The sequence below is a fragment of the Lycium barbarum genome, chromosome 5 (genome assembly GCF_019175385.1).
Source record: "Lycium barbarum isolate Lr01 chromosome 5, ASM1917538v2, whole genome shotgun sequence".
NCBI classification, from domain to species: Eukaryota; Viridiplantae; Streptophyta; class Magnoliopsida; order Solanales; family Solanaceae; genus Lycium; species Lycium barbarum.
In genome coordinates, this window is record NC_083341.1 from 18,678,504 (window position 1) to 18,703,717 (window position 25,214).

General features: G+C 34.8%; 2 protein-coding genes and 2 pseudogenes across 2 annotated transcripts; 2 read left to right on the top strand and 2 right to left on the bottom strand.

Moving 5' to 3' along the window:
- The first annotated feature begins 12,124 nt into the window (after window positions 1–12,124).
- Window positions 12,125–14,403, top strand: LOC132642353 (actin-depolymerizing factor 10-like). Its single transcript, XM_060359585.1, has 3 exons — window positions 12,125–12,273; window positions 13,164–13,429; window positions 14,070–14,403. The coding sequence occupies exons 1-3, from the start codon at window positions 12,271–12,273 to the stop codon at window positions 14,218–14,220; spliced, it is 420 nt and encodes a 139-aa protein (XP_060215568.1). The 5' UTR covers window positions 12,125–12,270; the 3' UTR covers window positions 14,221–14,403.
- A 620-nt stretch (window positions 14,404–15,023) lies between these two features.
- Window positions 15,024–15,709, bottom strand: LOC132642352 (kiwellin-1-like). Its single transcript, XM_060359583.1, has one exon. It carries the CDS (start codon window positions 15,703–15,705, stop codon window positions 15,121–15,123), a length of 585 nt encoding a protein of 194 aa, XP_060215566.1. The 5' UTR covers window positions 15,706–15,709; the 3' UTR covers window positions 15,024–15,120.
- A 1,748-nt stretch (window positions 15,710–17,457) lies between these two features.
- LOC132639272 (kiwellin-1-like) lies at window positions 17,458–18,498 on the top strand (annotated as a pseudogene).
- Window positions 18,499–19,782: 1,284 nt separating this feature from the next.
- Window positions 19,783–25,214, bottom strand: part of LOC132642354 (uncharacterized) — a 29,528-nt pseudogene continuing 24,096 nt past the window's right edge.

The following is a 25,214-nucleotide window of genomic DNA, read 5'->3' on the forward strand; positions in this document are numbered from 1 at the left end:
AAAATGCTATATTTGTATGCTTTTTTAGTCTTAAATTAATTAATTGTAAGTCCGATCGGTTAACCATTGTTAATGGGTCTTAGAGGATGCCTAATACCTTCCCTTTAGACTAATTGAACCCTTACTTAGATCTTTTTGGTTTCGTAGACTTTAAAATAAAATCAACTTTAGATAATTATTTTAATTACCTTAGGTGCCCTAATTCACCATATAATTAGGTGGCGACTCCTTAACTTTAATTAACCCCGGAATTACCGGGATGTTATAAACTATTTTGACTTCGGGTAAAATAGGGTATAACAACGACCAAACGGGTCGTTACATGCGATTTAGAGCAGATATACCCCTCATTATAAAAGTGGTGTATATTATACCCCTGCCGTTATAAAATGGTGCAAATATACTCTTGTCGTTACAAAATGATGCAAATATACCCTTTTCGCTGACGGGAGTTCTTTTAAAAATCATTTAGATTATTTTTTATTTAAAAAAATGTCATGTGACTTTAAAAAAAGTCTACCTATTTTTTTTTAAGTAGATATATTTTTCTAAAGACATGATAATTTTTTTTATTGGTCTGTCGGGTATGGTTCGTTTAAAAAAATATCGCTGTAACTTTAAATAAAAATAAGTCTACCCATTCTTTTAAACGAACCAGACCTGACCCATCAGGAAATGTTTTTACTATGTGGCCATCTAATATAAATAAAAACATAGCACACTTAATGATTAGGATTTAAACCTAAAAACAAATATAGATTTAAGATCCATATTTGATTAGGATTAATACCTTCAGCAAAGAAATTATGATTATTTTATTGGCTCTGATACTAATATGGTAAGAAAATAGAACCTGACTTAGGTAATTTAACTCCAAAACATAGTTCATGAAGTAAGAGCCTAGTGGTGGTGGTAGTTCATGGCGGTGACCTGTAATTGTGGGGGATAATATTGTGATAGCAAATAATGGTGGTGAATGATATGGTCGTTAGCGAGATATAGTAGCTGATGTGATGTTGGTGATTGATGATAGTGATTGATGGTTGTGGTAATGTTGATTGGTGGCAATGATTGTAAATTGTGGTTAATGATGATTGCGGTTGAAAATGGTGGTTGTGGTTCGTGGATTATGATAGCTGATAATGGTAGGCTCAACGGAGGCGGTTAACGGTGAAAGTGGATGGAGTAGTGGTAAACATTTATTTTTGTAGAAATCCTTGAATATATACATTTTAATAATATTAAGATTTTATTATAGATATTAATCATTCAGATCTATTCAGACTCATTAAGTGGTTATTTAATATAAATAAAAATATAGTGCACTTAATGATTAGGATTTAAACCTAAAAACAAACATAGATTTAAGATCCAGATCTGATTAGGATTAATAGCTTCAGCAAAGAAACTAGGATTATTTTATTGGCTCTGATACTAATATGTTGAGAAAACAGAACCTGACTTAGTTAATTTAACTCCAAAACATAATTCATGAAGTAAGAGCCTAGTGGCGGTGGTAGTTCATGGCGGTGACCTGTAATTGTGGTGGATGCTATCGTGATAGCTAATGATGGTGGTGAATGATGATGATCATTAGCTAGATATAGTAATAGCTGATGTGATGTTGGTGATTGATGATAATGATTGATGGTTGTGGTAATGTTGATTGATGGCGATGATTGTAAATGGTGGTTAATGATGATTGCGGTTGAGAATGGTGGTTGTGGTTGGTGGACGATGATAGTTGATAATGATAGGCTCAAATGAGGCGGTTAACGATGAAAGTGGATGGAATAGTGGTAAACCTTTATTTTTGTAGAAATTTAGACTCATTAAGTGGCCATTAAATATAAATAAAAATATAGCGCACTTGATGATTAAGATCTGATATGATTAGGATTTAAACATAAAAACAAATATAGATTTAAGATCCAGATCTGATTAGGATTAATACCTTCAGCAAAAAATTAGAATTATTTTATTGGCTCTGATACTAATATGTTAAGAAAATAGAACTTGACTTAGTTAATTTAACTCCAAAACATAGTTCATGAAATAAGAATTATCCTAAACTATAACGGGGGTGGGGGAATCAGTCCCAAGGATAAGGATCGGTGACTTGGATGAGGAATGGTGAAATAAATATTCAACAAGTTCGCTCAAGTAATAATTTCACTGATATATTCACTAAGGAATTGAAAACTTTAACATTTGAGAAGATGATACACAAGATATGAATATGCCGTCTCCGAGACATAAATTGATGTTTTCATTAGGGGGAATAAAATACACGCTGCACTCTTTTTCCCTTAATCAAGGTTTCGTTCCACTGAATTTTTCTAGTAAGATTTTTAATGAGTGAACAAGTAATGCGTACTAGGAATAACTGTATATACTTTTTCTTTCATTATAATTTTTCTTTGTGAAAAGAACATGAATACTCCCTGCATGCAAACTATTTACACACTCATACCTCTTTACTTTTGATGTCACCCAAAATATTTACGTCTTCTGTGTTCCCATTTTCTATTCTCTTTTTCGGGTTGATGTCATCATGATGTCAGCGCTGCAGTAGTTGTCTTTTCACGTGTAGTGTTTTGCTCGTTGCTTTTTGTCATTTTTTTTTTCAAAAAAATCTTTATACCTCTTTGTTACTTTAACTTTTTGTTAATTCTTGTCCTTTCTTTTTTTTTTTTTGTCTTTTTTCTTTACTTTTTAAAAATAAAAATAAAAGATAAAAATAAATACACTAATAACTACTTTTAGACTAATAAAAATATAGAATAATTAAATAATTAAACTACAACAAGAAGTAATTAAGAAAAATACTAAAATCACCACCTTATTTATTAAACCTAAATTCATAGAAAATATATTTTTATATATCAAATATTTCTTTTTTCTCCTTTTCTAATTTCACTAATTCTTTTTAATTTTTTTTCTTTATTTCCTTTTTTCTATAATCTCATTCTACACATCTTTTGGCTTTACACACACACACACACAAATAATTGCTATGGTACATTTTTTAAAATATATCTTTCTAATATCTCAAAAAACAACTTATTTTAGCATATAGTATACCAAATCAGTAGCAGTTAAAGTATACTATTACAATATACTTTGATATTCACATGGTATATATTATACACAGACAAGGTAACATAGAAGATTCGGTCATTTATTCAGAAATTACTACTCAGTCCTCTATGATATCACATAATATATCATATACTGATAGAGTATCGTAGAGGGCTGCCAGTTCAATCCTTCAAAAAAGCATTCAGTCCTTTATGGTACCCACATGTTATATGCCATATACTGAAAAGGTATTACAAAGGATTGGTCCAAATTTTTTTAAAAAAATTCTCCAGTCTTTTATGATACCTACGTGACATATCATATACCGATAGAGTATCATAAAGGATGATAAGTTGGTATTTTACCAACTATAATCTTAGATTTTTGCTACGTTTGATTGGTAAAGTAGTGCATTTAATATCATTTTCTTCTATTTTACAGGTTTATGTGATTTAGAAGTGATCGGGAGAGAAAAACAAGTCAAAAGAGGCCAAAATTGAAGAAAACGAAAAAAATTGGGTTAGATTTGCAAAACTGAAAATTAGGGGCTTATTTTGTCATATTTTGACTTTAGAAAATTGGGGAATTATAAGAGGAAGACCTAGGGAAAATTTTCCACATCTTTGGCTAACTCTTCTAAGCTTGGAGCAAGAAACTCCAACCACACCTAGGGTTTTAAGATTTGGTGGCACACAATGAGAAATTCTTTACTCATTTCTTCAACTCTTGTTATGTATTGAATATATTAGTGTGTAGTATTCCATTTCAATACTTGAACCTTGTTTATGGAAGAATACATTGTTAAAGTTTGGATTGAATATCTTGTTTTGCTTATGTATTAAACGATTTTTATTTCTAATGAAGCAGGTTAATGTTTCTCTATTTACTCTTCAAGCTTTAATGTCATTTAGTGGTTGCAAACACTAAGGCTTCATTTGTTTGCATTTAATGGAGGTCTGAATCTTAATCATTCAGATCTCAGTCATTAAGTGCGTTTGTTTTTTAGGTCTGAATTTTAATAATTCAGATTCAGCCCATTAAAGTGCATTTGTTTTTTTTTTTCCTTTTTAAAAGCTCTTAATAGGTCTGAATGAATCAGATCTGTAACAAAGTCTGAACACAATTCAACTCTTAAAATAGATATGACTTTATTTCCGCCACATTTCATGCCTCATTGTCTTCTGCCTTGCAAAAGAATTTTACGCCTCCCTCTCCTCTCCAACTATCAATCAGCAACCAAACTTTTTTCCTCTTGAACTGATGAAATTCTAAACCTTTACAAAGTCAACCAGATTGTTTGGTTGATGTGTATCTACGACTATTACTTAGAGCCCGTTTGGATTGGCTTACAGCTTAAAGCTGTTTGCAGCTTATAAGCTGAAAAAAATAAGTTGGGGTAGCCCAACTTATTTTTTTTGGCTTATAAGCTGTTTTCAGCTTATAAGCTGCTTTAGATAAACTAAGTCAAATGGGTCCAATTATTTTTTTGAGCTTATTTTAAGCATAAAATGACTTTAAGCTGGCCAGCCAAACACTCAAAAAAGCTGAAAACAGCTTATAAGCCAACTTATAAGCCAATCCAAACGGGCTCTTAATTATATTGCCGCCATGTGTCTGAAAAGATCTTCATGCCATTTTATTCTTCATCTATTTTGCTTATGAATTGATTTCTTTGTTTCATTTTGGCTGAAGTACAGAGGAGAAAACACTACGATATATTATAATTTCTCAAAGTTAAGAGTATCCTTGTCAGTAGTCACTTTCATAAAATTTATTCTCTATTTGTATATATTCGAAATATTATTTCATATAAAAAATAATTTTATATTGCTAAAATGAGATATTTTATAATACTATATTGATATAATATTTAATTCCTAATTTTATTTGAATTTTATATAGATTATGTTTAAAAGAGAAATTATGCACATCCAGATATTGAAAACAAACAGTCTTAATCATTCAGTATTCAGATGTAGAGACAATATCTTAATATTCAGATGTGTATTCAGATTTAGACATCTTAATCTTAATGCACATCTTAATATTCAGACGTGTATTCAGATTCAGATATCTTAATCTTAATGAAAACAAATGAGGCCTAAGTGTGCCTTTTTGCCTTGGCTTTGCTTGGAAAAGAAAGTTAGGGTTAAGAAAAGAGTAAATAGCAAGGATTTGAGGCTTTAAACCTCATCTAATTACTTGAGCTAGAAATAGAATAGTTACCTTGAGGTTAAATTGATTGTGCTTAATATCACACTCTAAGGCTTGGAAAAGCTTAGAGTGAAATTCATTGATTTAGTTGGAAGACTTTCAATGAGATTTGAGAAATCATTATCTGTTAACATAAACTAGCTCTTAGTTGTTAGATTATAAAATACATTGGATCGTTACTTGAGAGTAATTTATCTTGTTTTCCTTTGCTTGTGACGTCATCGATCACTTTACCCGCTTTCTAGTTAGTTTTATCTTTGTTAGTATTTTTAAATAAAATATTGAAAAAGTATTTGACTTAGCTTAGTTGGTGATAATCCTTTACTGTCTTAATCGCCTTTATATTGTTCTTTGTGGATTCGACCCCGAATCATAGTTGGATAAATTATATTGCGACGACTGTGTGCACTTTCTCTTGAGCAGTGGATTTGGACATTATCAAATGACAAGTTCATTACTTCAAAAGAAAAAAGAATTTATAAGAAAATACAAACAAAATAGAGATTAAGCTTATTTTTGATATTTTAATTTTTATATCATTTTTAGCAAGTGTTACTTGTGAAAAAAAATTAAAAAAATAGAGTCAAATTTTAAATATAATTTTTTTTTTTTTTGTAAAAGAATAAAATTATAATACATTTTCTATTAGTTTAGGTTTTAATAAATAAGTTAGTGACTTTAGCATTTTTCTTACTTCATATTATAATTTAAATATTTAGTTTTTCTATAGTTTTATTGGTTTACAAATAGTTAGATACTATATTTAATTTTATATTTAACAAAACAAAAATAAACAAGAAAAGGACAAAAACTAGAAAAGAAAAGAATCATTTTACCTCTCACTCACAACTGCTTGGGTCACTCACATCATCATTAAGCTGCTTCGGTCAATGCAGGTGCACATCGGGTAAATATTTTGTCCCGTGCAGGTAGTAGCTATAATTAATTTTACGGTGGTAAATTTGTGTAAATATTTATCTTTTAATGGGTATTTGGTGTAGTTTTTTCCTTTTTCTTTTACATGGACATTCAAGGGGGAGCGTTGTGAATAGTTGACTAATGGATATCCATGTTGCCCATCTCTACAATCAGGAGCGAAGGGGGCCTAAAGCCAAAATCTAATGGGGGCCTTAACTTGAAAAAAATATATTTATTGATTTAAAATCTATTTTTTTAAATTCTGAGACGCAAAATAACTAATACTTTTTTATAATCAATATATATATATATATATTTTCAATTCACTGTATAGCTAATCTGTTTAATATCTCTTGAGATATTATTGATCTTAGGTAAGACTTATCAATTTCAATTTTGACAAACTTCTTTCGGTTAAGGTAACCGTAAAGGGAGTTGTCTAACATTATTCTATAACCAATATAGGCGTTTGAAAAAGAATCAAGTCGTTTTATCTGATTGTGTATATCAACTAGAGTATTAGCTTCTACTTTTACTATCTGCCTTAACACTTTCAATTAAGAAAATGAATCTAATCATCAATGTTAGAGTGATTATTATGCATTAAGGAATATTCACGATTAAAACAATGTTTTTTCATATTCTCATCACCTAATGATCTCAATTTTGACCACTAAATAGAAAATTAAAAATATTAAGATATTATCATACATACGTTTTGAATGGATCGAATCTATTTTGAAGTGAAAAAATAGCTTAATCAACTATTTATAAGAAATAATCAACTCTAAAAAGATTCTTTTAGAGACTTTGAGATTTCATTATCAACATTCTCGTCGAATTGTCAAGTTCTATATTCAACTCAACAATTTCCTTAGGAGAAAATATAACAACCCCTTCTTTACATATTTTTTTAGAAAAAGAAATCAAACTTAGTTGATTTATGACAATATCAATATGCATATCTTTTGATTGTAAATTTTTGCTAAATGAATTAGCAACGAACAATACACCCTGCCAAATAGTCATATCCAATAGAAATTCAAAATTTTCAAGTTGTTTCTAAACAGTTAGCTTCACTTTTAGTTTTTGGATCATCATTGATTTTCACTAATTTCAAAAAAGCATATCTTATTTGTGGAGTTTGAAATCATATCGCATTGATACTTTCAGTACAACTTTTCCAGCGTGTTTGTGATAATGCTTTAAGAGCTAGGGATTTAAGATACTTTTAGTGCGACTTTCCCCTACAAAATAGTGGCTGGTCAATTGATTTTGAGCCTACAAAAAATGAAGATTGAAGACTTGAGTTGGAAATTGAAGAAATAAAAATCAAAGAGAGCACTGAACGAGATAGGTTTTGTGTTTGATAAGTGATTAGTATTGAGAAAAAGTTAATAATGTAACGACCCGCTAGGTATTTTGAGCTTTTCGGTTGTTTTTCTCGGAAATATCCATCCCATTCTCTAAAATGATATTTGTGACTTGCGGGGATAGATGACGCGGTTATTTAATTGACGGATAATTTTTGAAATATATTTATTTAATAAGTATGATTAGTTTATTCATAGGAACATTATTTGCATTCATATAAGATATAAGTTGGTAAATAGAGTTTGGCGGAGTGAGTAAATTTTTAAAGTGCACAAAGTAGTTAAGTGAATTGGGAAAACTATTGTGATAAGTTATTGGGCTAGACTCACTTCTTATGACCCATACATCTTGGTGTCCTAGAGTTCTAAAATAATGCATTTACTTTTGCCATAAAAAAGAAAGGAAAGGAGAAACACTTTGGGACTGTCACGACCCAACCCCGTAGGCCGCGACTAGTGTCCGTGCTGGACACTCACACGTACCCAATAACCCAAACCGGCATATTAGCAGAATATATAGATATAAAAGTCAAATGGCGTCACTAACTATCACAGATGAACAGATATAGCAGTAGAAGCCGATAAGGTTATCACAGATCATATCAACCCAAAGCATATACAGAACCCACATGTACGTCTACAGACCTCTACAGAACACATCAGAATCATAAGACGGGACAGGGCCCCGTCGTACCCCTGAATAGCATATATATGTACACTGGCAAAAGACTGTACCAAAACGTAGGCTCCGAACAATAGAGCACTCCAAGATAGCAGAATATAGTCCTAAGCAGGCGGATCAGCAAATCTGTCGTCTGTACCTGCGCGGCATGAAAACGCAGCTCCCGAAGAAAGGGGGTCAGTACGGAATATGTACTGAATATGTAAAGCCTGAAGTACAGAAACGAAATCATAATCAAAACAGAACTTGCAGAAAATGAGCGTAATATCCAGATTATCAAATGCATATTTTCAAAACATAAAGAACGTATGCAGAAACATATGCCATATCATATCCGGCCCCCGTCAAGGGACACGGTGAACAAATCGTGGTCGCCACCCCTACAGTAGTGCCACAACACATCATGCTCCAGAATAGGGAATAACCCCGTAACATAGCATATCATATCAGATGGCCATATCATATCATATCATGTCATATCAGAATGTGTGTACATGGCACAACATACTCCACAACCCATGTACAAGTAAACCTGCCCCCTCACATCGAGGCACGGCGAACAATGCAGTGGAATACGCTTGACAACATATCCTGGCCCGGGCTCAGTGAGGGAAACATTGAGGCATCCACGAGTGGAGTAGTGAGAAAATAAATGCAATGTAAAACACCATACATTTCCAGAGACTCAATAAGACATATCGAATGACAAATCGAAACAATGAAATCGGTTAGAATCATAGTAAGTGTATTCCGGATGTCATAATAGATTTTGCGAAAATAACCTTCCTGAGTCGTTTCCATATCCCAAAATAGTGCACAAGGCTTAATATAACATTTAAAGTAGGAGTCATTTAGTAGTTAGAAGGGTAGTTAAGACGTTTCATTTTATATTGTTCAAAAATAAGACAATAATACAATAAAAGACAAGTCGGGGATAGTAGGCCCACCTCGGGTCAACTGAAGCGATAGGCGCAAATTACGTATATTAAGTCTATAGAGTCACCTATGGAGGTCCTAGGGACATTCCCTAACCTTCTAGGCAATTTGTGAAAGCTTACACAACTCTTTCAACAAAACATACAAATAGGATTCAATTCTATTGAATGGAAAAAAGACATTTTCAATCTCGAGTTTCTATGAACAGAATACTTTCCGAGGCTCAAATCCAACCCTAGTACACCTAGGACATGCCAAGAGAAGGAAAGGGACGACTTTACATACCTTTTTCGCCCTTTACGCTAGTCCAACTTCAAATCCCGTTTCGTCTAAACTCTTCAATTGGTCACATTTACCAAATATTAATCATAAGGCTTCAAGAATTCAATCTTAATTCATAGTTGCCTACAGAAATTTGGGCAGCATCTCCCCTATACATATAGCATCCCCGAGATTTAACTCGGCCCCAAACATCAACAACCAAACCAACAGCAATACCAACAACATCAATAATCGACGAGAAACGCATTCTAACATAAATAGTCTTCTTTTCCAATAATGCAACAACTTCCAATCCAATTTGCATTTTCAAGTCAATATCACATTTCCATATACATTAACAATCAAGATCACTCCAATTCCACTCGGGAGCATTTCCTCTCATTTAACACAATATTTACAAAATATACCAAAATTTCCATAAAACCATTCCTTCAAAATTTCAAACTTTCAACATAAACATTCCTAACACATTTTTGTCACCTTATTTCATTAACAATAATCATGATTTACACCTTAACACTTCATTTTCATATTATCATAAAATCATTCTAAAATGACATAACCTTCTACGATCAATTTCAATGCCAACTTAACCCATTTAACCTTCATTTACATTATAAAGATCACAACAACACAATTAACATATTAAACAAGATTAATTCAATCCCATTACCATCTCCACACCACACGGCCATGATCCCTACTTCCAACTTCAACTAAATTTATTCAACTTCCTTTTTCCAATATAAGGTCCACCACAACTACAACTAGAATACAACATAAAATTCAACTCATCATATGTATACAACATAGCATACACACGGCCACATACTTACATACACACCCACTTTGCAAACTTCCATATTTCCATAATTTCTACTCATTTCTACATACTACAACACAAACAAACCTTCATAATATAATAAAAAGGAATTGATTCTTACCTTTTCCTCCTATCTTCTTCACTTGACCAAGTTGTTATATTGAAGAAGCAAGCTCCCTATCTTCCAAAATAACTACACCAAGTTGTAAAGGACCCTTAAATTAGTGGGATTATCACAAGACAATAATTTTAGAAGCAAGATTTTTGAGGGGTGATTTCTTCAAGCTATGGCCGAATGGCCTTCAAGCTTTTGCTCTTCTTTTTGTTATTTTTCTCTTTCCTTGTTTCTTGAAACTTCTTATGGATAATTGATGAATACATGGTCCCTTTTATAAATTTTAGCACATGGCAATTTTTTTTAACTTTGTGGGCTTGGACCTATGTATGGCCGGCCACCCCTCTCTATTGGGCTTGAATTTCCATCCATTTTTTTTTATCCCAATGACTTATGGATCACATTTTGTAATTCCCGAAACTAATTTCCGAAATTCCAATTTTTCCCCTAGCCTTCCTCAACACTTCCATATTAATTTTCTTTCATAAACAACTCATGTGTTAAGTGAAATCAATTATTACCTTATTCCTTACAAGCCAAAATTATTTCCAATTTTCCCGAATACACGAAAATACGGGATATAACAGGGACAATCAAATTGGACGACAACTACTAAAGAAATCGTAGACTAAAATTGTTGGGGCACTATATATATATATATGATCTTTAGGAAAGTGAGGCCTTCAAAAAGTTGGGACCCCACACCATTAGTGCCCTAGTGGCCTACGCTGTGCATGCTTATCTTCGCAAGGTACTTCATACTATTGATGATTATAAATAACCTTGTATTTTAGATGGTATAACACGCTTAAAGAAAGAAAAATAAAGAAAAGTTTCACCTCTCTTTCTATTTTTCTTGCTTATATTTGCAACATTGCTTATATTTTATAATAATACCAACTTAATTGGATTATTCTAGCAACATCTTTTTATTTGGTATTAGAGCTCTAAAATTTCTTTCTCTTTTTTTATTTATCTTGAGTTCTCTTCTTAATTTGCTCTTCTAAAGTATGTGAAAGTCAATCGATCTTTTATTTATCAAGCATCAATCAAATACAAGCGACTTATTTTGAAATGTCTCATCCTAATCTATTTTGTGTGCAAACCAAAACATTTATTGAAGACAACTATTTTCAAGAAAAGGTGTGTATATGCTAATTGAATAGATTTTGTATGGTGTGAAAGTAGTTAAATACTATTTTCTAATTCTATTTTATTTGATAATATTTCTTTATTAATCCATTCCAAAAAGAAATACACATTTATTTATTTGGAAATAGTAACTTTAAATTAGCCATCTTTTGGAAAGTATCAACGTAAACCGTGAGTCATTTTTAATTTTAAAATAAAATGGAAAACTGGTGACAAAATTATCGATATCCTTAACAAGCATGAGAAACTAATGACGCAAAACCATTAATACTCTCTTCGGTTCAAAATAAATGAATTTGTGAAGTATATATGGCAAACCCCATAATAAAATTAATTAATAACACTAATAAAAAGGTTATTCGAGAATCTTGTTTAAAAACTCTAACACCGTAGATAAAGGATACTTTTGATTTAAAAAAAAATAAAAAAATCTAAAAGTTAAATAAACTAACATTATTGACGGAACAATATGATTCATCCAATTAATATTAAACTTGTTTTGTGCAAAACAAAAACTCCCTGAAAAAGCTCTCAGCCCTTTGAACATTTCTTAAGCACTTACCAAAACTTCAATTCATAATTCAACAATCCAAAATCAAGGATCTCTTTTCTCTTTCTGTTTCCTTGTCTTTCTTTTGCAAAGTTTGCTTTGTTTCTATCATTTTAGAAGCTTCATCGCTCGCCACTTACCCAAATGGTACGTTATGTGCAGTTCCTTTAATGCATGGATTTATGAGATATACATATTTGTTCATTTATTCTATTCTCCCTTCTTTTTCCTTCTTTTGTTTAATTAGTTGTGTGAGGGACATTTAGTGTCTTTTTTTTTTTTCAAACATATTGGTGTCAAGGCAGTTTGCGCACACCTCTATCTGGTAACTCCGACCACGGGCGGAGCTACCCTTGCCCGAGAGGGGTCAAGTGACACCCCTTCGTCGGAATAGGTGAAATTTTGGTTTTATAGGTATGTATACAAGTATTGACACCCTTGATACAAGTTGAAGGCTTAGTCAATGGCTAAGGAGTTACAAAAAGTTCCTAAGGTCATGTGTTCGAACCTGGGAAGGATTTTGTATAAGGGGATATTTTAAAAAAGAAATACTAAAATGTAATAGTAGGGATTCGAACTTGTGACCTAAAGCAATTTTTGGACGCCCTTTGTGACTATATCAGAATTATCTATGTCAAGGAAATTCAACAATTTATAAATTATCAAAAAAAAAAAAAATTAGTTTCACCCCATTTGGGAAGTTTAATCTGTTGACAAAAAGAATTTAATCGCCCTTGCCGGTAACTCTGCCCACCAAAGAGGCTTAGGTAGATGAAAACGTCACATAGTGTTTTTTGTCTCTACTGGGATTGGGGGGGGGGGGGGGGGGGCGGATAAAATATCCGCCCCGTTCATATTTAACACAGATAAGAAATGGGTCGGATTGGATTGTTACTAGTATTTGTTTTAACCATTTTGCCGAGGTACATTTCCGGTGCATATTGGACGTGAGTAGGGAGGCAAATATGTTCATACATTATACGTCTATAACATGAACTGAATTTTTTATTTTTTTCTCTTTTGTGGCATTTGCATAGGCGAATTCGGCGTCAGGGATAGCAGTGAGTGATGAATGCAAGCTGAAATTTTCAGAGTTGAAAGCGAAAAGGGATCACAGATATATAGTATTCAAGATTGATGATTCAATGTACCAAGTTGTGGTTGAGAAAGTTGGGAGACATGACGAAACTCATGAAGATTTTGCCAACAATTTACCTGCCGATGAGTGCCGCTATGCAGTTTTTGATTATGATTTCACCACAAATGAAAATGTCCAGAAAAGCAAGATCTTTTTTGTTGCTTGGTAACACTTTCTTACTTAATTCCATCTAGTTTTATGCTAATGATTTCATCATGTTGATCTCTATTCACATATATGTTCTTATGGCTCTGATTATTTCTTTGATATTGAGATCCCAAACTTTTCACATTTTGGAGGATAATACATTTAATTAGATTTTAATTGTTTAAGTTATGTATGCTGATAGCGTAAAGATTATTTTTACAGTATCAGTCTAGTTTAACTTGTGATAGTAGTTAGTTACCATTTTCACCGGTTTATTTCTAGCGATTCACCCCTTTCAACTATCTCAAATAGTGCACGATTTCTTTCACTTTATTCACTGTTAATATCAATCTATATTGAATGACTAACTCCATCGTTTGTTACGCCATCGGTTTGAGCCCGAGGCCAGCAATATTATTTTGCAAATTCTCCACCATTTTGAGATCTATGAACATATTCAAGGCAATGTAACAAGAAGGCTAATCACCTTCCTTATTGAGTCATCTGAACTGTCCAATGAAGATATATTGATCATTATCATATAAGTGACCTGATACGTAAATAGTTTTTGTTTTTACACTGTCAGCGCATAGAACTTAAGCTCTAATTTTGCATGGAGCTAAATCATGTTACTTTTAACATTGTATCGGGGATGTAGGGCACCAGAAACAGCAAGAGTAAGAAGCAAGATGTTGTATGCGAGCTCCAAAGACAGATTCAGGAGAGAATTAGATGGTGTCCAGGTTGAATTGCAGGCTACTGATGCAAGTGAGATGAGCTTGGATACGTTCATCGGAAGAGCTCGTTGAAATTAATATTACTCTTCCCTAATATTTTTGGCCTTTATTCATTGATAATTGTATTTCCTACAAGCCCTTGTCTTTTGTTGTTGCTGTGACTATGGTGTTCAATTTTGTCTATGTAGGCTACTAATATGATGATCTTGTGACCATTTAAGAATGTCCTCTATATATATATATATATATATATATATATGTTCATTTGAATTTTATACCTATTGTCCTCTTTTGCTATTTTGCTATCTTAAAATTCCTTTGCTGTTCCAAAACTATCAAAGAATTTTCAAGAAAACACAACCACTTTAACAAAAATTCAAGTTTAGCTGATCTACTTTCAAATTCACTAAACCAAGTAAATACAAATTGATAAAAATATTAGTAATAACATATGGAGATGCAAGTTTATTTTTTATCTACTCAATAGTAATGCACCAGGGTATGTTCCTCCAAGACCTACAAATAATAAAAGCGGAGCTTGAATTTTGAGTTTATGGGTTCTTAATTCTAGAAAACACAGCTTATTGTGTTTTTGATAAAATATTATGCATATTAAGTGGATTTTTAAATACTGACGTGGTTTAAGGTTCGGCGAAGCTCTAGCTCCACCCCTGCTTGCAATTATGAGGCAACTTCATGTTTTTGACTCATTTTATTTGAATAACTGGTTTTCTATGCTTACCGAAACATTTATGAGAAGATAATTTATTCAATTTTTATCCATGGACTCCGTTTATCATTCTCTGAAAGCCAAAGTACTCTTTACCTGATTTCTCTTTTGCCCCAATTACAAATTACAAATCACAACTGAAAACAGTTAACTCAGCAGGTAGCTTTTTATTTGCTTAGTTCCATAAGCTTTATTAACATTTAGATCTTGTTCATTAAACTGGAAAAAACATGAATTTAAAATTAAGCAGCAGCAGCATCAGACCAGAATATATCAAGTTGTCCCCATTGCTTCTTAGGCACTCCCAATGCCTTCCAAACAGCTTTGGACGCGTCGACAATGTTGTTATCACACGGTGGTTGATAATCATGAAGATCGTCGCATCCCATTGTGGAATCACACTCGTCCACAACAATAGCATCCGTTTGCCTTCCGTTCCCATAAATTGTTATATTCTTCATACACCTCTTTTCACCACTGAACCAACCTGTTGAGAGTGCAACCACCGGCTTGTTATTGGAATGGTATTTATTGTCACACTCAGATTTTCCACCACCATCACCGCCTTTTTGGAAACTATTTATAGTTAGAACAGCTTTCGTCTTGCCAGAAACAGGAGGCGAGCACTTGTAAGTGGTGTATGACTTTCCACTCTTGCAACATTCTGATTGATACCCTATTTTGCATTTCCCTGCTGGTGGTTTTATGCCTTTAATCTTCGCACTGGGGTTGCACGACGACTCTGCCATGGCACATGAAATAAGTGTACTCACAAGAATTATAGTGAGAAAGAGAATGGAAAATTTTGGACAAATGCCCTTCTTCATTTTCTAATAATGAATTCTCCTTTTCTTTTGTTTGTTCAGTTGTGTAAAGAAAGGGTAACAAGCAGAACTATTTATACTGTGAAAAATGTCCTATACAAGTGTTTACCAGCTGTGTATGGATTAATTACGATGGTTATTTCGTGATATCCCAAGAGAAATTAACTGTTTTATTGAAGATGCTTGGTTTTATCTAACAAGGTAACAGCAAAGCAAATATTTGTTGGGGAATCTAATTTGTTCATTTCAATTATAAATCTTGGAAGAAGAAAGCAAAACTAAAAACCAAACGTAACAAGAGCAGAAAAGCTGATATTTTGAACAGATTATGCAGAAGCAGACGGGAAACACATTTTAGGACAGTGAAATATAACCAAAAAGTATATGACTGATTCCAAATTTGGGAATGTTGTTCAAGAGAGCATTGTGATAGAGTAGCCGTTCCAGTGGCGGACAGCAGAAGACAACAGTCGCTAAATGCCGTGGCGTCTTAGTTAACCTGATGGAGACCATGCATCTTCGGTTCCAATTTTGTTTTTGGATCAAATTTTGTTGTCTTTTTGTCATGGGAAAATTCATGCAAATAGGAATCTTTGTACGGCAGAACAAAACTAGTCATGATGATGGAGACATCAACTTTATAAGGGCCTTTTTTTTTAACATACAAAAACTTAAAGAATATTGGAATTTGAACACAAGCTTGGAGTTTTATGTGACCAAACATTATATAGACTAATAAACCAGCTCTCGAGTACTATCCAATATCAAAGATCTCCTAATTAAGATTCACAGAGAGATATCATGAAGAACGTTAGGTACTTCATTCAGAGGCGAATCTAGTATTTCATGAGGATGGGTTGACCATTGCTTTGAGATAAGATATAAATTTTTATATGTGAACTAACATATGGACGGCTACTAGAGCTTGGTTGTCCAATGTACAACTTAGTCACGTATTTATCCATTTTGATTCCTACAAATTTAAATAACTATTCAACGTAGTCACAAATTTATCTCTTGCAAATTCATAATAAAATAGGGGAATCACACCCCTTTCACATTAAAATATAAGGGTATCGCACCCTTCCAAATTTGTATAATAACATAGAGGAATCACACCCCCTTCGCATTAAAAAATAATGGAATCACACCCCTTTCAAATTCAAAAATAAGGGAATCACACCCTTTCAAATTTATAATAAAATAGAGGAATCACACCCCTTTCGCATTCAAATATAAGGGAATCACACCCTTCCACATTTATAATAAATTAGAGGAATCACACCCCTTTCACATTCAAAATTATAGAGAAGTGTTCATTACTGTCTATCGAGCTCGAAATTTAGTGCAAATACGATCCAAGAGGTCCAAAACTTTACGGCCGCAATGCAAATGGTACTTCTCCTTCGAAACAAAATGATGACTCTAACCTAAAAATGAAAATTTGTCAAATTCCTTTAAAACCCATAAACCCCAAAATTCAAAAGAACCAAAGGAAATAAGCTTTCAAAAGTCAAAACCCATAAACCCCAAAATTCAAAAACTCAAAAAAACCAATAAAATTCAGAAACCCAAATTCAAAAATCAATAAAAAGACCAAAAGGGTGTTCGAAATTCGAATTCAAGACTTACTAGACACCTGGTTGTTCTGAGATATTTTGTTTTGGGATTAGAGAATAATATTATAATAGAGAATAAATATGGGAATGGAGAATAGATTTTACTTTTTGAAACTTGGGACTTTAATTTTACTTGATGGATTTTGGTGGGTTCATTGCTGGCTTGCAGCTTAGCTATCAACAATGGGTTTCTAAGTTTCTTGATTGTCATGACTCATGAGTTCATCGTGTGCAGCCATGGAGTTTTTTTTTTTTTTTAAATACTTTTTGGGACTTGGTATAATTAGAAATAAAGGAAAGAAAAGTATATGATGCAATATGAAGTAAAAACACTTTTTTACTTTTTTACTTGAGTAATAATATAAAAAGGAAGGTAAAAAGGTAGCTTTAGAAAATAACAGCAAAAATTAAAAAAGTTGCTCGAGCTGGGATTGGATACGTGACCTTGAGAATACAAAGATAACCTTTGATCAGTGCTCCACTCAGCCTATTATGACCATGTGTTTACTTAGCTAATATTAAATATATTTTTAGAATTATACACATAATATATCGAGATTAGTTGAGTGTCCATGTGTTCACGTGATCCAAAATTTACACACAAATTCGTCCCTGACTTCATTCCTTGTCGTGTTGCAAATTCTTTCTACTCTTTCTAGTTCCTCAGAGTCAAGATCGCAAATCTGCATGCCTAGCGGAAAGATAAAGGCCAAAAAGCCCGCCCACTGGGCATTGTAAGATCGAAGATGATGACATATGTTAGCATCAAAGATAAAATATACACTACTTTCAAATGTTCGCCTCCAGTGTCTAACAAGACGAAAGCGATTCTCACATTGAATAGTTTCTAAAAGGGTGGAGATCAGAAGATGTGTATGGACCATCAAAATGTTATAACAAGTATCATTCTGATGATACACATGTAGTAGCTCTTTCCACTGGTTGGTACAATGGTGGAATGAGGTGCCTTAGCAACATTACTATAAAAGCTAATGGAAGAAGTGTAAAGGCCATGGTTGTGGATGAATGTGATTCAACCATGGGTTGTGATAAGAAACATGATTATTTACCACCTTGTGCTAATAACCTTGTTATAGCTTCACAAGTAATTTGGAGAGCCTTACGTGTGCCCATGAACAAATGGGGCGAGTTAGACATAACTTGGTTCGATGAATAGATACCGAGGGGGGATTCGGAATTTGAAGTTTATTGACTTCTACAGCAGCCTCAAGTTAATATACAATATTCAGTGGATCCACAGTATAGATATCTAGTAAATTTCTTAATACATATACAAGATTTGGGTAAAAGCTACTGCATTCACTTGAACCGGTAAGTGGTATCTTTTGCAGTGTGAGATACTATATTGTCTATACAGTACTCTCTTGGTTTCAGCTTTCTTGTAATCGGATCTCTATCTACTACACATTCCTGAACAACAATACTAATTCAGAACTACATTTTAGAGATAACATTGAACAAGCAATTGAGCTTGACTTAAACTATTCATGTAAAAATATTCTAACAATATCACATTAAGTACTAAATTATTCATGACTAACAGTCAAATTACAAGTATTTGTTTTTACATTAATATTGAAGCTTGACTAAGAACTGCCCGCTTATGGGAAGATAAATTATTATATTTGCATCCATGTAATCTGTTTCTCATTTATTTTTGTAGTAGATTTCTCTTTTGACCCAAGATTCAGAAAGGAAGGAAGTGGTACTCCCAAAAAGTTTAAAGGTCTATTAACATCCAGAAAGTTTTCTAACGTGAAAGGATGCAACTTTTGTTGTTGTTGTTATGACAGAAGGAGAGCATTGCCCTATTCGTCTAATTCGAGCTTAATTAGAAATTGGGAGACTGAACCTAAAAATTTGTGGCATAACAAATTGATTATAAACAACTCCTGAAGAGATGCCACCAAGGGGTGTGTTGGATGATAGGGATCTATTCTATTACAGCACAAATTGTTGGCGGTTGGACTTGAAAAGGGGTTCGCTATGAAACTTGCTAGGAAAATCCCACATTGGAATGTTAAGAGCCAATATAAGGATGAGTTCAGGATTCAATTGTTGAGGCACTTTTTGGGTTAAAGCCCAAAGGGGCAAACCCGTGAGTCCCCAAAGATTGAGTTAAGAGCGAACAATACCTTGACATTTTAGTCTTGATCGTTACACATTCACCATTAATGACAAGGGTCTTGAGTTTGAATCTTGGGAATAAAAAACTTCTTGGTAGGGAGTATTTTATCCACTTAATAAGCATATCAGACTAGTGGATTTCGAATACCTAATAACTCATATAGGAAAAAACAAAAAAAAATCTTGAAGAGATAGCATTTGTAAACAAGAACACTAAAATCAAGATTCCTAGTTCTTACTCCATGACAAATAGAAGTTGAAGTTCTATGTGAAGAGCACTAAGATAATATTGTACATGAGAATACAAATAGCAAAGGCAATTCAAGAAAGGCCCTAGGTAGCTAGTGCTTCTTGTTTAGACCAATATTCATCCTCCCATGCCTCCACTTGCTTTGTGGCCTTAACTTTGTGTTCAACAAATTCCTTAAGTTCTTGAGGGTCATAAGGTGGTGGAAGGATGCAAGGATCAGTATAACTAGGAGATTTCTCCAAAGCTTCTTCCATGTTTTTTCTCCATAGACCATGTGAAGGACATGCCAATGACTCTGAACATATCTCAGTAGCATTTGGAGGAACAATTGGATCAAATTTCTACAACTTTGCATATTCATTCAGTAAGTGATACATGTAATCAAAGACATGTTCCATCTTCATATCTTCATGAATGAAATTGCTCCCTGCCTTCCCTATTGCTTCTGCCTGAAAATTCTCAGATTCAAATGAAGGTTGTTAAATTAAAGAAGCATTATGTTTTCTATGTTCCAATTTTATGTGAGTACTTTTCTTTTTGTTATGTCAAAAAAGAATGGCATACTTCCTTATTCAGAAACAATTTTAACTTTAACTTTTGAACTTTATCCTTAGGTGAGTAGTTAATTTATAGTCACACAAATGTTTGTAACTTATTATAGACCATAAATTTTAAAATTCTTTTCTTCTATCTTTCTTTCTTGAACTTATATGGTCGTGTGACTTGACAAAGAATGACCATATAAATTGGGACAGACAGAGTATATTATTAACTGAAAAGTCACCGTGAGCGTTATTTCTACATATTATATAGGTGTGGGAAATTGAAAGCATACTGTACCTTGTCAGTGTGATTGTTTCCCCATTGAACAGCAAATTTGAGAGATTTGCACTTATCAGTGTCTCTAATTGGCCAATAATGTTTCTGTGGTATCATTCCTCTTATGAAGAAATCATAGTAGTGAGGCGTTATGTATAATGTTGGTGAGTCGCATGCAAATATATACTTCTCACTTCCTGACCATGCCCATCCTTCTACATATATCTTGAACCTAACAATACAATTTTCATCCATTTTCAAATCTCAATCAGCCCCAAATGCATTTTTTTGAAATTTTTTTTTAGCAAAAACAAGAAGAGTAATTAAATATTTGGAATATATATATTAACCTGTGGGTGCATTGATCTTCGATATTTGAATCCTCGTACCCCTTTTTGGGTTGATCTTTCCAATCCTGACTCCTGAGATTGTCCCATTATTTTTTTTTAAAAAAAAAAAAAGAAGAGAAAACATCATGTTATCATGTACGAAGTAAGAAAAATTAAGAATAAATCATGATAATTCAGTTTAATCATGTCAATTGGTAAAATATGTAGTAGAATCAATAGTTAAATCTCCTCTTTTTTCTTGTTCTTCACTCACACACATAAATAAAATAAAATAAAAAAAAACAAAGAAAAGCTATTTCTCTCTTCTTCCAAAAAAGAATGAACAATTTGAAGTAGGCGAATTTAAAATTTTAATTTTTGTTGTAGAGGCGAGTTTGATTGTTACAAAACGATTCAAATGTCTAAAAAGACGCATAATTTAACAATATTATAACTCATAACTTTTCTTAACTTAAATATATGAAAAAGTCAAACTAAAGAAAATTTTGTTGATTTTTCAAATTATATGGCACCGTAACATCATTCACAAAGTATCACCAAGAGTGGTTATGGGATAAATATGATATCCTTCCACCATTAATCAGATATTTCGAGTTTATGCCTTATTCTGTGTGTCTCATGAGACGATGCATTTCTCCTTTATGGGCCTTATGCCGTGAGTCTCCAAACTAATCACAAATCAAAAGTGATTACCAGATATGGAGAAAAACACATCACCTAGAAAGTGAAGCAAGTAATGTAGTGGTGGTAGTGGTAGAAACAAATACCTGGATATATAAGAGAGTGTCCCAATTTTGTTTTATCAGTAACATTACATTTCATAAGTGTATACGGTAAAAATCGGATTTATGTTAGACCGGTGAGACCGGGAATCGAGGGAAGGAAGAAACAAACACGAGCATGAAAACTTTCTTTCGGACCGGAGGTATTGCACTAGAAGTGGTTGATCAGAAGAAAGCGGAGGAAATCGTTTGGTCCGGTTTCTCCATGGACGAGTTGATCGTGGCCGTTAGTCCGGTTTCTCCATGGCCGAGTTGATCGTGACCGTTAGTCCGGGTGATCAGTTACAAAATTGCCACGCGTCAAGACCGTTCAGCCACATTGTACTGCCAATCGTACGGGTGTCAGACCATACGGCCCAACCTTATAGGGTTTTCTTTATTCTAAAGGGGCTTTATGTTGTATGCAAGGCCCATAAGGCAAAAATATAAATAGAGGCATTTCCTTACTTTTAAGGGTTAGCTTTTTCAAGATCAAGAACATTGTAATAGAAATTATAGATTGAAGCTATCTCTCCTTTGGTCCGGATCAGTGGCATTTTAAGCTTATTCTTCCAATATAGTTGTCTTAATCATAAACATTTGTATCTTGATTCGAATCACTAACTCATATGTTCACATACACATGCTATAACACGCAAATCCATAATTATTTCCAATAAACCCAAAATAGATTAAAGTTCATCCACATATCATATACCTCACTTACAAATTCAATTGATTACCTAAATTCGGGGTAAACAGTTTGGCGCCCACCGTGGGGCTAGGATAATAGTGGTCTTTGATCTTGGCTCCTCTCTTACCCATTAAGATTGAAAAAATCTTTTGTTCGTCTCTGTGAAAACGAACCAAATGGCAAGCAGTGGACAATCTGGTCACGTCAACAAAAATGAGATTGTGGCCGAAAATGAGAATAGTGGGCTACGGGGCTTACCAGCAGAACCCATTGACCTAAACTCCGTTGATTCGAGGGAGGGCCTCAACCAACAAAAAACTGTGAACCAGGAGAATGCCGCCCCGCCTGCCACCGATCCCTTAAATACTCACAATTCAATTACTTTGTCCAGGGCTCAAGGCCAGAAAGTGCCGGATACCCCGGATGATATTAACTTACGTTTAATTTTTGAAATGTTGCAGAAACAGAGGGCAACTATTGCCGAACAAGGAGTTGCAATATCCCAGTTGCAAAGCAAAAATGATGAAACGGCCCCGGAGAGGACGAAAGGTGTTGCCGAACCCAGAAGGGACGAAACACGGATGGTCGAGAGCAATCCGGAGCTAGTTCATCCATCGAAGTTCTGAGAATGCTAAAAACATTGGAGAAGCGGGTAGACTCGACTGAGAAGAGGGTGAAACATATAACTCTCGGGTGGACCAGATCCCGGGGGCTCTGCCTATTCTGAAAGGACCGAATTCGAAGAGGTACATTCAGAGGCCTTTTTCTCCGAGTGCGGCTCCGAAATTGATCCCGAAGAGGTTCAAAATGTCAGATATCCAGAAATATGACGGCACAACGGACCCTCAGGAACACGTGACTTCATACACCTGTGCCATAAAAGGCAATGATGTTGAAGAGGATGAAATTGAATCCATGTTGTTGAAAACGTTTGGGGAAACTCTGTCGAAGGGAGCATTGACTTGGTACGACCATCTGCCCGAGCATTCAATCACTTCTTTCGAAATGCTCGCGGATGCGTTCATAAAAGCTCATGCCGGTGCCAAAAAGGTGCAGGCCCGTAAGGCGGATATTTTTCGTATAGCCCAAAGGGATGATGAGTTATTGTGTGAATTTGTCAACCGGTTCCAAAGGGAACGGATGGAGCTCCCTCCGGTTCCGGAGGAATGGGCTGTACAAGTTTTTACCAAATGGCTCAATCCTCGGAGCTCGACGGCCTCGTTCAAACTAAAGGAAAACTTGTTGGAATACGAGGCTGTGACCTGGACGGATGTCCATAACAGATACGAATCAAAGATTCGGGTTGAGGATGACCAACTCGAACTTCCACCGGGGCCCGTGAATATCAACAAAAGCTCTGAAAGATCGTAGAAAATTACGAGCCGGAGTCCAGGCCATCGAGAGAAAGGTATCGGCCATACTCTCATTCGGAAAAGCCAAGCTTCAGGTCGGAAAAATCAAGGGTTGGGCCGAGTCAATTCTCCGGTTGGGGTGATAAACGGACCGAGCGCCTGTTGAACAGTCGAGGTCTCTCATTTAGGAGCGATACCGGAAGCTCGGGCAGCAACAAAGACTTGCCAAATATATCGGAGTACAACTTCAATGTCAATACTTCAGACCTCATCTCGGCTATTGGCCGTATCGCAGAAGCGAGATGGCCTAGACCACTAAGATCGGACCAGGGTCAACGGGATCCGAGCGTGATGTGTGAATATCATGGAACCCATGGGCACAGAACTGAGGACTGTCGCCAACTAAGAGAGGAGGTGGCTCGGTTACTAAAGGATGGCCACCTTCGAGAATTCCTGAGTGAACGAGCTAGAAGCCACTACAAGGAAAGGGAATCTCACAAACGGGCCGAACTAGTGGAACCTCAGCATATAATCAACATGATAATCGGGGGTACTGATGCTCCTCAAGGGCTGGTGATGAAATGGACTAAGGTTTCCATTATACGTGAGAAGCGCAGCTGGGACTACGTACCCGAGGGTTCCATCTCTTTCAGCAACGAGGATGCAGAAGGCATCATTCAACCGCACAATGATGCGTTGGTAATTTCTATTCTTATTTTTAAATCGCAAGTTAAACATATTTTGATTGACCCAGGTAGCTCGGCCAACATCATCCGGTGGAGAGTGGTTGAACAGCTAAGGCTACTCGATCAGATCGTACCGGTAGCCCGAGTGCTCAGCAGGTTCAATATGGCGAATGAAACCACGAAGGGGGAGATTTCTTTGCCGGTCAACATTGACGGCACTATTCAGCAAATGGTGTTTTATGTAATCGAAGGAGATATGAAGTATAATGCATTGCTGGGTAGACAATGGGTACATAGCATGAGGTCCGTGCCATCGACATTACATCAGCTGCTGAAATTCCCGACCCCGGAGGGGATAAAACCAATTCGAGGTGAACAGCCCGCTGCAAGGGAGATGTTCGCAGTCGAAGAAGCGTCATCCCTTCCCAAAAAAATATGATAAAAAAGAAGATGAGTCAACCGGGGGCAAGGACTCTAAATAGCAACTAAAGTACACGGGTTCGACAATGGAGCAGAAGGGGTTGGACCCGGGGCATGAAGAGGATGATTTTGGTGTACCCAGATCATTCGTCTTGCCGGATGACTCGGATGCAACCAAGTCTACAGTAGAGGAGTTGGAGCAAGTCATCTTGTTTGAATATCTACCGGTTAGAAAGGTATACCTGGGCACGGGGTTAACCTCGGAGAAGCTAATGCCGATTGTTTCACATGGTCCCATATAGATATGACAGGTGTGCCACCGGAAGTAACAACTCACAAGCTCAGCCTCGACGGGAGATTTCCCCCGGTGAAGCAGAAGCGGAGGCCTATGGCAGAACCGAAGCACGCCTTCA